The 15,347-nt window shown below is 47.6% G+C and overlaps 1 protein-coding gene across 1 annotated transcript; it reads right to left on the bottom strand.

The window, feature by feature from the left end:
* Window positions 1-1,292: 1,292 nt before the first annotated feature.
* On the bottom strand, window positions 1,293-15,003 carry LOC137794016 (transmembrane protein 163a). Its single transcript, XM_068590555.1, has 8 exons — window positions 14,146-15,003; window positions 13,309-13,428; window positions 9,457-9,500; window positions 9,252-9,343; window positions 7,482-7,578; window positions 2,262-2,373; window positions 1,778-1,919; window positions 1,293-1,679 (listed from the first exon to the last, which is right to left on the bottom strand). Exons 1-8 carry the CDS (start codon window positions 14,348-14,350, stop codon window positions 1,619-1,621), a joined length of 873 nt encoding a protein of 290 aa, XP_068446656.1. The 5' UTR covers window positions 14,351-15,003; the 3' UTR covers window positions 1,293-1,618.
* Window positions 15,004-15,347: the final 344 nt, after the last annotated feature.

Raw genomic sequence — 15,347 nt, 5'->3', positions numbered from 1 at the left:
CTGTGCTACACTGACTCACTTTTGTGCTTTTACACATTCAAATTGAAATTTCAGGGTAAAACTAAATAAAAAGAGCTGCTGTGGAGGGTCTTTACTCTGTTTTATCACTCCATAGGTCACCAGAAAAATACGGGGTTTCCCTTTTTAAATCCCGAAACAAACCCAGGACACGAGTTGACGGCGGGAACGTGACGACGCCAGAAAGATTAAACTCGGCTCACAAGGTTCAAGTTCCTCAGACGTCCCAGTTCAGCGTAACCCTCTGAACTGGTTGGAGACGCTGGGACCAGTAGTGGGCGTGTCCTAGCTTATGGGGCGAGTTTATGGTGGCTCAGTGGTTGGCGGTTCAATCGAACAGATTCCCCGGACCGGTCTCCAGACATCTGCTTCTACTGAAGCTGCTGCCTGAAGGCATCCAGACTAAGAAACCGTCACACATCAAGGGTCAAATTGAGGAAATTGACTAAACCAACACTCAACACTCCACCTGTCACACACTGGCTCACCTCGTGTGACAAGCAGGGAGTCCAGAGAGCTTCGACTAATCCTTCAATCAATAAAGATCAACTAGAACAAACAGGTAATGGAAACCTGTCGCATGGAGCGGAGACGCAGTGAGCATATATGATTGTCTAATTATATAACTATTGATTATTGATCTAACTCTTTTTATGTCTCTTGCAGCCTTCGACTCCAGTATGAAGATCAAAGTGTGCAAAGAGGTTGTATCTCTCAGCCGAATATGTTCATCACGAGTGCGACGGGCACCGCTCCTGATCAGTAGATGGCGCAACTTCAACTTAAAGAGAAGAAAAAGGCGGCAACCCGAAGCTACTGGTCTACTGTCTGCTGTTTCCCGAATGTGAGGTCATCGCTTCTCTTTTGCAACTGGATGCCAAAAGATTTGTATCGCCCGGGACCGGCGCTGGCATCGCGCTGCTGAAGCGGCGCCAGCTGCCGGCTCCCGCCACAACACTCCAGATAAATATAGTGAACACTGACTCGCGTGTTGCCAAACCAGCCGCGTATTGATGTATCCGCTCGTCATAAAGAAAAGGTAAATCCATTAATCCTCCTCTGCTACGTCAGCTCCGTCTCACCTGCCACACAAGCACTTTATAGCAAAGGCCTCTAAGAACCATGGGAAAAACAAACTGCAGTGTTTTGACAGGGCGATGAGGCGTAACTGAGGTACTGTACATCAACTTGCTGCAGGTGATAAATTAAATAAACATTGCCTCTCAGGAGTTGTGGACTCTGTGGTGTCCATGTGTCTCGTCTCTCTCTGGCTGCTTTGACTCCCTCCATCTTTCACCCTCTTGTTTTAAATGCGGAGGCGTGAAACAACACACTGCCCCACGTCAAAGACAGACAAATATATATTATATGTAACGAGTTTTAAAACACTTAAAAGGCGGCAGGAACTCGATCCGTCCGTGCCGTCGTCATCGGTCCTCGGTTCCAAAGGATGCGTCGACGCTGAAGCCTCCGCTGGCACCCGAGGACTCGATGTGATGGTCTGAGGAGCGAGCGGGGGCTCTAACCCTCGTCAGTCAGTCGGTCAGTCGGCCCTCTTCATCCCTCCAGAAACCCTCTTCCACCTCTTCCTCTCCCTCCGTCACTCAAAACGCTCGTAGTTCCTGGTTTGTCGGACCCGAGGGACCATGTCGAGCAGCAGCCTGCGGACAAGAAGAGGAGGCGGCGTTTCAGGAAGATGTACAGAATGATATCTGCATATACTTCGATCCTCCCTTTGCTGACCTGAGTGATCACTTACTTGACTCCATAGGAGAGGATGATGAGCCCTATGAGGACGCCTATTGTCCCATCCAGGTACCACACCTGGGGCTCATGCTTGAACACTTCGGCGCTGATGAGAATGGAGAACCCCATGACTCCTCCCACCAGCGAGTTGAAGCCTGGAGAGGTAACACAACAGCGTTTTTGTTTTAAATAAAGAAAATAAATCTTCCACAGAGTCGGTTGGTGAAGGTTTTGTGTGTTTGTGCTTCCCCCCCAGACGCCTACAGAGAGTCCAGAGGAGAAATTGTATGTTGTGACCTCTAATAGTACACAAAGTGTGTAGCGCTGGGCTCGACATGCTTTAAATGCCTCTTATATCTGACGACACTGGTGACCACCAGCGTGCGCGGGTGTTACAGACATGTTTACGGACATGTGTGGCAATAGAAATACCAATAACTTCTCACACTAACTCACGCTTTCTGCATGTATGTGGAAGACTTTGCGTGTGCACCTACCGTCAGTGATGAGGGCCCGGCTTGTGAGCACTCTGCCGAGCATGAACTTGAACACAGCCAGGGTGACGCACACCAAGCCGCTCACAATGGACACACTGAACAGGAAGTCGTCCTGAGGGAGAGGAAGAGGAAGAGAGACAGTTGGAGTGATGGCTTGTTTCCATTTCACGACGTGCTCGGTCTCTGCTGTCCGGTCACATCACTGGTGTCCCACAGGGCTCCATCCTAGAGCCTCCCTCAAAGGGCAGGACTGGCAGGTCCACATGAAGAAAAGTCAGTTGTGGTGTAGTTAAAGTGTTGGAAATTGTGATATTGAAAGTCATATGTTAAAAAAAATGCTCCTAGAAACAGAACTTCTAATTTGATATGTTATAAAAGTAATTGTATTGTATGAAACACGTGGGAAAAAGTGATTGTATTAAATGGTAGTATAGTATGTATAATAATTATTAAGTCATAGTATAGTACGTTGAAAAAACTACTACTAGTATGTAATATACAATCTTGTGTACACATATACACACACATAGTATCATACATCCATGTCCAAAATGTCATCATTTTATCCAATTAGACATGTGAACTTGTCATAATTAGCTCATTCCTTCTTGACTTATGACTCAAAACACCACAGTGACACAGATCTGCCACCTTTGAGGAGCTTTCCTGCAGCCATCCGCTCTCCAAAGCTCTGATTTAATCACCTATTCCGGCAATTATCTCGCGCTCATCAAACGCTCGTCCTTTGAGAGAACTTTGAGCTTTTCTTTCTTGTCACACCGATTGTGAGCCTCACTGGAAGCAGCACAAAGGATGCACAAAGGACGGATGGAGGAGATGGAGGAGATGGAGGGGGTGAAGGGGGGTGTCTGAGAGAAGAGAGCGCGGCGCTGCAGAGCACTCGGCCTCTGCGGCAGCATTAATATTGCACTATGGCCTCGGAGCCATGAAAAGCTGCTCTGACGAGCTCGCAGACATCAAAGCGGAGATGGAGGACCAGCGGGGAAAACAACACCTTCAGAAGGGCAACACTGACCACATGGGGACCAACCATCCAGTCTGACAAGTACAGGCTGGTTTCAAGTGGGAGTAAATCATGCATTTGTCATATTTTTTCATGGAATACGTTGGAGGCTCCTGGACGTGATTGTGTGTCTGTCCCCACTGCAGCGGCTTCACGGTTAAAGAATATCTCCAAATCTAATATTCAACATCCCTGATGTACCTTTATGAGGAGAACTTCTCATCAACGTTCTCACACACACACGAACGTGAACACTGTGCTTGACATTTGCTTTTGACTTCCAGAGATCCCTGTGCAGAATATGAAAATGGTGTTTTTAATAAGTCGGGCGGGCCAACGAGGGCATCATCGATAATCACGAGCGCCGTTCATGGCGATGATTGGATGTGGAGGAACCCGTTCAGACTCGCTACTGGTGGCTTCTGGCCGGCGTGTGGATCGTCCTAAACTCTCAGAGGTCACTGGAGCCTTTCTAATTAAATTCACAAACCAGTGATGAAGTGCACACGAACATATGACAATAATATGATCAAAATGCTTCTCTCCTTGATTATAGATTTGAGGTGTTTTTGTTACAAAGACGCTTTTTGTCATTTTTTTCCACATGATAGCGTGACTTTTTTTCCACTTTTTTTGATATTTTAAAGTATCACTATTTCACTCTTTTTCTAGACACTCTGATAAATCACACTAAGTTAAATCCCCTCGCAGAAAAGTGACTTGAGCTCAGTGGTGAACAGAGCTGTCAATCGTCTGGTTCAATGTCATTCACTCATGAGCTACATGGGGACTTTAGCACAGTGGTATCAGTGTTTGACCTCCAACCACAAGGTTGCATGTTCAATCCCCAGCTGTGGTTGTGAGTTCAATCCTCATAAGTGCTTCAAGTTTTTAGGTCTGACATGCAATGACAAAGTCAAATATGCAAAGACAAGAGTTTCAGGAGTGAAATGGACTGATAGTGCAGTGATGAGGAATCTGTCCTGTAACAAGAGTCTGTACGTGTGGGTTCAAATCCCACTCATAGCCAATTCTCTAGGGTTTTGTGTCATTTTGTAAAAGCAAATTGGGGGGTGGCCTTTGGCACAGCTTGATCAGTGTTTGTCCTGTAGCTCCCGGGTTGCTGGTTCAATGCCCATGTCTCAAGCTATTACTACAGATCGGTTGTCTGGACCGAGCCAGCGCCGGGCAACCAGCAATACCCGGCACTGGTGGCTCGGACAAGAAACCTGTGCCAGCCTGAGACATCGAACTTAGCTGGGAATTGAACCAGCAACCCGGGAGTTACAGGGCAAACGCTGATCAAGCTGTGCTATAGCCGCCCACCAGCACTCCACTTCTAATCTCTTTAAGTACCTACGAGTGAGATTTGAACCCAGTAAGTTATGCCTCACCCTGCCTACATCTTCCAAAATCTTGAAGCACTTATGAGGATTGAACTCACAACCACAGCTGGGTATTGAACATGCAACCTTGTGGTTGAAGGTCAAACACTGATACCACTGTGCTAAAGTCCCCATGTAGCTCATTAGTGAATGACATTGAACCAGTGAAACAAGAGGGACCGTGAAACACAAATTCAAACAAACTGTCATCTGGGAATCGAACACAGCACCTTCTGTTTGAGAGACTGCAAGTTTAGCAGTACTCTATAGAGATCAGTATAGGATTTTTTTTTTTTTTTCGACATGCTATAGCATGCCTTTTTCTCACTTTTTTGGATTTTTTAAAATGTCATTATTTCACTCATTTAACATGTAAATATGACAATAATGGGATCAAAATGTCTCTCTCTGGAAGCTCTTGCCTTGGTATTAGTTTTGCAGGATTTCATTTTTTTGAAAAAGTGAAAAAAAGGTCATACTATAGCATGTCGGGCAAAAAAGTCCTGCAAAACTAATACCAAGGCAAGAGCTTCCGAAGAGAAACATTTTGATCCCATTATTGTCATATTTACATGTAAAAAGAGTGAAATAATGATAAAAAATGACTTTGCATGTCAGACCTAAAAACTTGAAGCACTTATGAGGATTGAACATGCAACCTTGTGGTTGCAGGTCAACACTGATACCACTGTGCTAAAGTCCCCATGTAGCTCATGAGTGAATGACATTGAACCAGTGAAACAAGCGCGACCGTGAAACACAAATTTAAACAAGATTAGCCTCTTGAGATTCAAACCCACAACCTTCCAGGTTCTGATCCTTCACCCATCAAGGTGATCTGTTCATCACAGTAAACCTTTATTGTCTCTCTGTCTCCTTGCGAGTAGTTTTGCAGTATTTCATTTTTTTTTCGACATGACTTTTTTTTTCCACTTTTTTGGACATTTCAAAGTTTCACTATTTCACTCTTTTATTCATCTAAATATGAACATTATGATCAAAATGCTTCTCTGCGGACGCGCTCACCTTTCTATTAGATTTAAGGTATTTTTGTTGAAAATAATATGATAGAAATGTCTCTGCAGACGCTCTCGTCTTGCTGTCAGTGTCACGATGCAGAGGAATCACAACAGGAAGCAGACAAACTTCAAACGAGACAACACAAAGTGAACAAAGTGCATCTAAAAACTACGCTTAGAGGTGCGCTCACGGCGGTGGACGAAGGGGACGATCAGGGGACGCACATGGGCGTGGCTGAGGACAGGTGAAGGGAATGAAACAATCACACAAACAACTAACGGGGTTGGGTTTGTAATACTTTCTTGACATGTCTTTTCGACACACGCCTGCGTTTTGGCCGCTGAATGACATTAATTGGGCTCAGAGGGCGAGCAGAGCAACAGCAGCCAGGTGTCAAAAAACAAACATACCCCCCCTTCCTCCTCCTCTCTGTCTCTAACCTCCTCTTCGTCGCCGCAGCATACCTAAGCAGCTGCTTACCTTATTAACATTTCATAGGGAGGAGGAGGCGAGGCTGAGGAAACAAACCTCATTTCCAGCGACTGCATACTGAGCAGTGGAGGCCTGTGAAGCAGTCACATGCTCTCTCTCTCTCTCTCTCTATATATATATAACTATAACTCATGCTGCGATGCACCAGAATCCTGTGTGCTAAACCCGACTGTGTGACGGAGAGGAGCCTTGTGTTGTTGCCTCGCTGCAGCCACACATGAACACATGGAACGAGCAGTCGGCGACATCGATGAAGGATTTTTGAAAGCGAGTTGAACTCAGAGCCCCAGCGAGCCGTTTGCAGAAACATGCACGAAAACAAACCCATGATTTAAGAGCAGCCAGACTTGTTCGAGGCTTTTCTTGCCCCGCCTCCTCACATCCGAGCGCAGCGCTGTGATCCTCCAGCGGAGGCAGCGCGTCTAGAAAGCATGGAGTCACACATCTGAGGCTGCAACACAACAACAGGGATGTTCCTACTCACAAAAACACAGCAGCGTGGATCACACAGGAGAGCTGAAGTGGAAAGGGGCAGCGAGGCTCTGCTGTAATTCAGCTCACCAAAGCATAACGATCCAATATTTACTCATCATCATCATCGTCGTCATCATCGCTCAGATCCTTTCACGCCATTTCTAGAGAGATGACTATCGCTCGGCAACAAGGCAGTAAAAACTATTTCAGGACCTGTGAAAGTGCTCGAGTCTTCACACCTGGGATTTGTGACATTCTTCATGCACTGACACACACACACACACACACACACACACACACACACACACACAGACCCTTTTTTTCAATCAACTTTACTTGGGTTGCCACAGGCATATTTTCTAAATATGTCGTCATTTCATCATTTTTATTTGGATCCCTCGGAGAGAATGACCCGATAACTACGAGATACTACTTTGGGACGCAGACAGGAAGCCGGGCAAAGCCCAGGGGGCAGGAGGCCGTCCTGCAGCACGACACTGCCTCCTCAACATAACATTTAAATAAACTTGTGATGCTCCAGAGCCAGAACCTCCCGTCTGTTCAGGAGCAACTGAGCTGCTCCTCTCGGCTTCAGTCTCGGCTCGTTTGTCTCGGACACTGAGAGGATGTTAGTAGAAACAGACACTGAGCCAACAGGACTTCTTGGGAGGTTTTCTGAGAGAGAATCCTCGTCTTTGGTCGAGTCGTGGTGTCACAGCAGTGACCTCCTGACCTCTGATGAACGATGATGTCATGTAACCACAGCATGCGGTCGTATGATCTCACGCTCTCATGCTTTGGCAATTATAACGGATAACTCCTTACCACTACGGGTAGCAGCTTGGTGGCCAGGTCGTGGATGGCCTTACCCATAATGCACAGGGAGGACAGGATGAAAACCACGCCCAGGATGACACAGGCTCTGCGGAGGAGAAGAGACTCAAGTCAAGTAGAGAACGACGCAAACGCGAGAGAGAGAAAAAACTACATTTCCCTAAAGCGAGTCTGGGTGACGGCGGACTGAACGGGGCCAAGAGGCTGTGGGAGGACTGGGAAGCAGCAGATGTCCTTTAAAAAAAAACCTCCACCCAATTAACCCGGTCTCCAGGGAGACCAGAACAAACAAAACCAGTGGAGCGCACGCCGCGGCCGCGCACGGCTAGCGGCGCGTGTTGGAGCCGGACGGCTGCTCTCTGACACTCGGGAGTGCTGGGCTTTGACCGGATGAGGTAACCACGGCAACACCCGACATCACTCAAGGGAGTCCACAGCAGGACACACACACACACACACACACACACACACACACGCACACACAGCAGGCCCCCTGTTGTTTCTCGTCTCCAAAAGGTGTTGTTTCCTTTTTTAAGCCCAGCGCCGCAGCAGCAGCAGCGTCTCATTCCAGCGTTCGCCGCGGTCGCGTGACTCGAGGCGTTGTTGTTGTTGTTGTTTTGTCTCGCTTTGACATCTCGATGCTTGTTACCTTGGCAACCGGCCTGTACCTGGGCTCAGCCGTGTCTCCTCCACCAAACACACACCGCTGCTCTCTGGTCGCAGGAGCTTCCCTCACTCACCGTCGCACAAATGCACAAAAAGCAGCTGGAAGAGAACAACAGAATGTGTGTGTGTGTGTGTCTGTTGATGCGTGTGTATACGAGTACTTGTACAACCGTGTGTGTGTGTATCAGTACAATGTGTGTATAACTTCAACAGTGTGTGTGTGTGTTTTAGTCGCTTGCATGTGATTCTCACTTTCTAGTGTTTCAAACCATTTATGCGTGAATTTATCTGTGTGTGTGTGTGTGTGTGTGTGTGTGTGTGTGTGTACTCTCGGTGAAGCCAATTACTGGCTGAGCGGCTCCCTGAATTTCCCCAATTAGCCGCTGAAGGGAAACGATGAAGGCGGCTGTCACGTGGCTGTGTGTGTATTTCAATGTGAAGCTTTCACACGTTTGATATCAGACTTCAACATTCGTCTGCTTTACTGATACAAACCTGAACTTCTGGTTTCGGGGTCTTGAACATACGATCACACGCGTTCATACACTCGTTTATTGTGTGTGTCTGCGTGTGTGTGTGTGTGTGTGTGTGTGTGTGTGTGTGTGTGTGTGTGTGTGTGTGTGATGTTCCATCGGATTCATTCAGTAACAGATGTTTTTGTTTTTACTGAATTTATTTATTTAAGATCAGCTGGTTCAGTCCCGTCAGTGTATCATCCCCCCCCCCCCCCCCCCCCCCCCCCCTTTCAGTCGCTCGCCATTCAGCCGGCTCTGAAAAGGCCCACCTGACCATCACACACACACACACACACACACACACACACACACACACACCATTCTCTGCAGGTACAGATAAGATGCGAGGCGATCGGTCCCAGCGGGCCGAGGCTGACAAAGCTGAAGAGACTCTTTATCTGACACACTCCTCTACCGGACAAAGACACACACACACACTCTCACACACACACACACACGGTCATATGGGACAATAAAATAGGATGATTCCCCAACAAACTTCCCTAAAACTTCATTCATCCATCATTAGAGCGACTTTATCGCCTTCAAGCTGCTCCGGCCGAGCGGTGGCGGTACTCACATGTATTCACGGTGCGCCGAGTGGACGGCGGCGGCGTTGCTGTACCGCCACAGCACGATGGCCGAGGACAACACGTCCAGCACGGCGTCGAACTGTGGGTGAAGGACACACACGGACACACACACACACACACACACACACGGTTACAGTGTGACTCTCTCTCTTGCAGCACTTGGAGAAGAAGTGGAGGATTTTTTCGACTTACAGCAAATCCAAACGCTGACGCGCTGTGGCGCATGATGGAAACAGCTGAAGAGAAAAACAGAGAGGGATCTTAAACAAGTGAAATTACATACAAAAAGTGGAGCTCACACACACACACACACATCCAACTTTAATCCCCAATCTTCTGATTTACAGGCATAAGTTCCATCAAAAACACCAGCAGGAAAGTCTGTTATGTTGCAAGATGGCTTCCTGTCACTGTCTGCTCACATGAACAAAGCTAACAGAAAGGAGGGGGGGGGGGCTGTTTTGGCCCCCTGATAACGAGCTGTAGATGTGTTGAAAACACGCAATCATCCGCACACCTGCAATGGCGGGGGAACTGGGAGGAGAGACGAGCGAGATGAAGATGCAGATAGATGGAGGGAGGGATCCTCTCCTCTCCTCCCAGGTTTATTTTTAGCGGCGCTCACTGGGGGCCAGACACTCAGCCCTGCATGCTGAACACAGCATCCCTCCTTCCCTGAGCCTCCACTCGTCTTCGCTCTGCTGCAAGGATCGTGGAATCAGGATTCCTTCATCTCCTCCTCCCTCTGTTTTTCTCTCCTCCTGCAGTCTCCAAAGCTCATTTCTTCATCCATCCTTCCAACCGTTATTGTTTCATGTCTCTCTGGGCTGAAGGAGCGAGTGTCCACTTCCACGGACCGAAATGAAAACAGAAATGAAGTCGGCCATCGCACAACACTTACACACACACGAACGACCCCTTGAATACAAATGAGGTGCGATGTGTCTTTTTTTTTTATCATAGCAAAGATCTGCAGGGATGCGGCACAACTAAGGATTGTAAAATAATTATCTGTACAACAACTTTAAGCCACAATACAAGCAAACAAGATCACAACAACCTGTTGTGTCACAGGAACCCCTCATTATTTATGAGTAAGATGCCACAATAATGACAAAAACAACACTAGAAATAGACGTTTGAAAGGTGTGAGGCGCTAAACTCCAACTTCACTCGTTCACACAGTCAATTAAACATGAAAACTATCCATGTGAAACCAGTTTAACGTACTGGTGTGTACTGTATGTAGCATATGAAAGCAAAACCAGATCACATAACCTCGTCTTTAAACATGCTGGGTGGAGATGTTCTTCAGACCCTGTGCCTCAGCAAACACACCTTGACAGCAGGTAAACAGAGGGAGGGACGCTGTGGAGGCCGAGGAGTCACACACGGCTGCTACAGGAGGAGCACAATGGAATTTACCCAAGTTAACGTCCTGCTTTCATGCCGTTTTATACCATATTTTAGTTGGTAGAGGTCTCATTTGGGATGAACCCCCCCTCCTCCTTCCCTAAGGACCAATCATGACTTGGTGGCCAAAAATCTAGAAATGCCTCCTCCTGTTCCTCCTCCTCTTCATCCTCCTCCTCTTCCTCCTCCTCCTCCTCCTTCTCCTGCCTCGTTCCCTCTTTGATTAACCGTCTTTTTTCCTCTTCTCCTCGCTCCTTCATTAGGCGCCGAGAGAAGAAACCGTGTGTAAATGAGTCTGCAGTTGTCAAAGCCGAGCCCCGACGACGGCTAATTGGCTCCCGAGAAAGCCGGCTGGGTGTCAGCTGGGACGGAGTTACAACGCACGCACGCACACACGCACACACGCACACACACACACACACACACACACACACACACACACACACACACACACACACACACACACACACACACACACACACCATCTGACAAGAAAAAGGAAGAAAGGAAGGAAGAACGCTGTCTGAGCTCTGCTGCTTTATTGGCTGTTTCTGGAGCACTTTGCTGTCAGCGTCGTTTCCTTCTTGTCTTTCAGGATTGGTGGTCTGATGGTGTTTTGTCCCTCTGGGCTCTCGTAGCAGCGGCTGCACCTCGTTAGTGAAAGCGGCGGCGATGGGGCTCCACGACGCGTCCTCTTATTGCACTCGGTTCGACTCGGTTCTTATTCTCAGACGCCAGATGGTCAGCTGGATGTGACATGCCGGGTCACATGACGCCCCTGGAGATGAGTGGGATATCCATCTGCTCGTCTCTGTGCCAAGGAGTCCAACTTTTGCTCCCAGTAAAGTAGAGCCAGTAGAGTTGGGAACGTCTGAAGCCATTTCGGCACGCTCGGTGAGGGCGACTGGGCCCAAAACTGAAATGCAACGCCTGTACGATACACTTCAAGCCGCAGCTGCTCGCCACGAACAACATTCCCACACACACACTCTCACAGATATGCCAAATGTTTGCATACTGCTAATGTGTGACAGGGCCTGATAGCCAGCGGACATCATTCTGTCCGCGGAAATAGTTTAAAAACCCACCGACCAGCAAATAAGTGTATTTCTAACAATAACAGTATAATAAATGAACCTGCTTTGTGGTGTCTGTTCCATTAAACATCTAAATGTCGCTGTAGAGGCCGTGCGTTTGGACTAACTCACTGTCTCTTCACAATTCAGGTTGCTAATGAAGGACAGTTACACAAGCGTCACGGTGCTCTTCCTACGCTCGGAGTGCATTAGTTTCCTTTGAAAGATGTTTTATTGATGCTGTTCCCTCGTGCGTGGAGCGTCTTACAGAAGCAGATGTGTCAAGGGAGGATTGTGATGCTAACAGCTGGTTTAGAAACAGGATTCTCACACAATTAAAATGCTCTTGTTGACAATGGCGGTCCCCGGCTCGCTGCCAAACAGCCGGTGACAGATATACAGAAGCGAGTGTTTGAGGAGCGGTCATGCTACTCATGCGGCAGCTTGTTTGCTAATTAATTTTCTTTTCCCCTCGCAGTATCGAACAGGAAATTGCAGGCGGCCCTAAAAGGAGGCGCCGCACAGCAATGATAAGATCCGAGCTACTCGAATCAACGGCGTGGTCATCGACAAGGAAAATAAAATGTTGAGCTCTGATTCAACGTTTGCAACGAGCAAACCTCTTCCAGACTGGAAGCAATCTAACACACACAGAGAAGGAAGTTGGCCTTCCCGCCCTGCTTCTCTTCCGGCGCTTCCTTATCGGAACAGGAAGTGGGCAAAATGTTTGTAACGACACCGAACTCTGCAACCAAACGTCTCCTCACTTCATCCACCTCGCTCCTTCACGCCCTGCTGCGTCGCCTCAATAACTCCGACCCGATTGATCGAATCCCAATTCCTAATTTCATCCTCAAACGAGACTCCCAATTAAATATCGAACCGCTGGATGTTCTTCTCTCCCTGTATTTCTCTGGGGAGCGTCGGAAATCGAAATAAACCAATCATGTGTGCGTACAGCCAAAGGCTGCAAGTCGGATCCCCGGTCTCACGAAAAGCCTGTCCAGCTTGTACATGAAAGTCTGCATGTACTCTGTATTATTTCTCGCTGTTATCGGTCTCCTGCTTTACAGGAAACTCCTATCTCTGCACATCTGCAAAGCGATGTTGCAGCAGAGCTCGTCTTCTTCTCGTGTGCGTCCGGCAAGCACACTAATCTGCATTTTGCTGCAGAGCAGGAAGAGGTGGAGTACGATGTGTGTGTGGTGGTGGCGACAGGCGAGAGGCGAACAGAGTCTGTGATGTTTTTAAAGATATCTGACACGTTGGTGTCGACCTGCCTCCGAGTCTCTTCCAATGTCTTAATCATCTGCGGGGTCGTTAAACTATCTATCAGGACTCAAAGAGAGGGAACCGTCGACATGCAGCGACATTCATGAAGAGAAATACAAAGTGTAAACATCTGAGAGACTCAGGAAGGAGTCGGCGCGTCCACGCAGAAAATAACTGCTTATTTGTATTATTCCAGAGTGAAAGTGGTGGGAGACTAAAGGTCTTTGGCGTCTGTTGTTTCATCAAGGTGTCGGGTGTCACACGGGTCCGAGAGCGTACTCACTGAAAGCGGCGATGGCCAGGATGATGGTGACCACGATGGAAACCCAGGACACCCACAGAGCTTTCTTGCGGTAACTCTGCGCTTCGTGGGGCTTCAGGCGCATGCTGCTTTCCAGGAGGCCTGCAGACAACGACACGGGGCACAGTGACACAAGCGTACACACACTCACCGCTTTAGTTCAGTGTCTATGTTCAGAAAATGTGCATATGTGTTGTTGTAATAATAACTGATGAGCATGAAAGTGACTTAAAGCCACTGTATTGCTGCATCCGTTGATCCTGGTGGTGTTATTTTACTCATATGTGTTATTACCTCTTTCCCATAGAAAAGTCTGTTCTCTAAACACAGTTAATACCAGTTTGGTTTCATGACTTTGGACTCGCATGAGGCTTAAAACGTGCTCAGAGTCATCCATTCAAATGAGCATCAAGTCTGCTTTTGCGTTCGTCAGTTGCAGGATTGTTATGACGTAACAAGCACCAATCTTCTATTAGCACCCTTATAACTGTAATAAGAGTATAAATGCATCTATTACATTACAGTGACAGAGCTATTTCCCACACACATGACATATCTATCACAGCGTAGATAAGACACACACATAGAAAATAAACACACTTTTTCCCTGTTGTTTAAAATGCTGCTTGTTTGTTTCACTAATGTATTCACACCTACAAAAGAAAACATGTAATAACAGTCACGTAGGTCTCAGCAGAATACACTGTATTGCTCATCTTGCCAGCTCTGTAAATAATGTATCATATTGACTGTAACGTTAAGATTGCAGCAGTGATATCATGTGTGTGAATAACTTTCATCAGATCTCCCAGCGCCTACCTCCGTCCTCCACGCTGTCTGTTATCTTCATCTCCTGGTCCATCTTGAAACCCTCTCCCTTACTTTCTGCGCTGGGCTGCTCCTCCTGCTCCTCCTGCTGCCGCTGCTGGGAGTCCGTCTGCTCGCACTGGCCGTTCACCGCCGTGGGGTCCACTACAACCGGCTCCGGGACGGCGGTGGGGTCTGGCGGTGTGGCGTCCGTCATCTTCTCGGCGGCTCCGGTTGAGTCAGGCACTCGAAAAAATGTCACACCTGAGCGAGAGGTGCGGGCTTCTCTACTGGGGAGACTCCCGGAGACGGTGGAAGGAGGGGAGGGGAGACTCCTTTGCAGGGCTGCGGGTCCACTTGCGCCAAGTTGCACGAGCGTGAGGCGAAACCAAACCGGAAATTAATGACGAACTTCAAAACAAACGCTTATTTGTGTGGAAAAAAATGACGCGAAAATGTACGTTTTGTTCAAATAGAAAATACATCTGAGCCTTTTGATTTATGTTTGAATTCGGCAGATGTTTGAAGTACGATTTAATTATTTTAGAGTCAGAAAACATTGGGTATTGTACTCCAAAACACACGTATTAAACAAATACTAGATAAATTGTTTTAGTCGGTCAAATTCTGAATCCATAACCTTCTAATTTAATTGTTTTATATTTTCGCATTGAGGCTCAGTGAAGCCACTGCTTTCTTCTTGCTAAAACGTTGTGTTGCAGTTTCCATTGAAAGAAACCGGCTGGCTGTTTATTTTGAAGGCGGTAACCGGTGCTGGCAGCAGCTGTGCTGCGTGTAAACTGCACGCTGACTAACGCGCTCAGTCTGGAAACAACAAAAATCACAACAGGCTGCAATTTGGCGACTTCGTGAAAATAACCATACCTGGACTCTAATTACTTCCTAGTAATTAGAGTCCAGGTATGGTTTAAACTCGTGTTCGCGACACCTGCGCTCGCGCGCGTGCAGAAGAACCGCCGCCGCGCTGCAACGCGCGTGCTCCCAAGCGCGCAGCGCGAGCCGGGGGACGCGCAGACCGGACTCACGTGCGCTGTTTTAGTGGTCAAAACAAGTTATCCACAACAGGTTTGTCCTCGTGATCGGAAGCCCACTTAGCCTAAACATAGTTATTTCCTCCTCCATGGAATGTTTTTCTTTTTAATTTGTTTTTCTTGGTCCTAGAAGGTGGAGACATCCAATCTGAGGGGGAAACA

The sequence above is a fragment of the Clinocottus analis genome, unplaced genomic scaffold (genome assembly GCF_023055335.1).
Source record: "Clinocottus analis isolate CAN_PGR_092001 unplaced genomic scaffold, fCliAna1.0.p SCAF_24, whole genome shotgun sequence".
NCBI lineage: Eukaryota > Metazoa > Chordata > Actinopteri > Perciformes > Cottidae > Clinocottus > Clinocottus analis.
The sequence above is the reverse complement of the archived record's forward strand: the minus strand, read 5'-3'. Positions and strand labels throughout refer to the sequence as shown.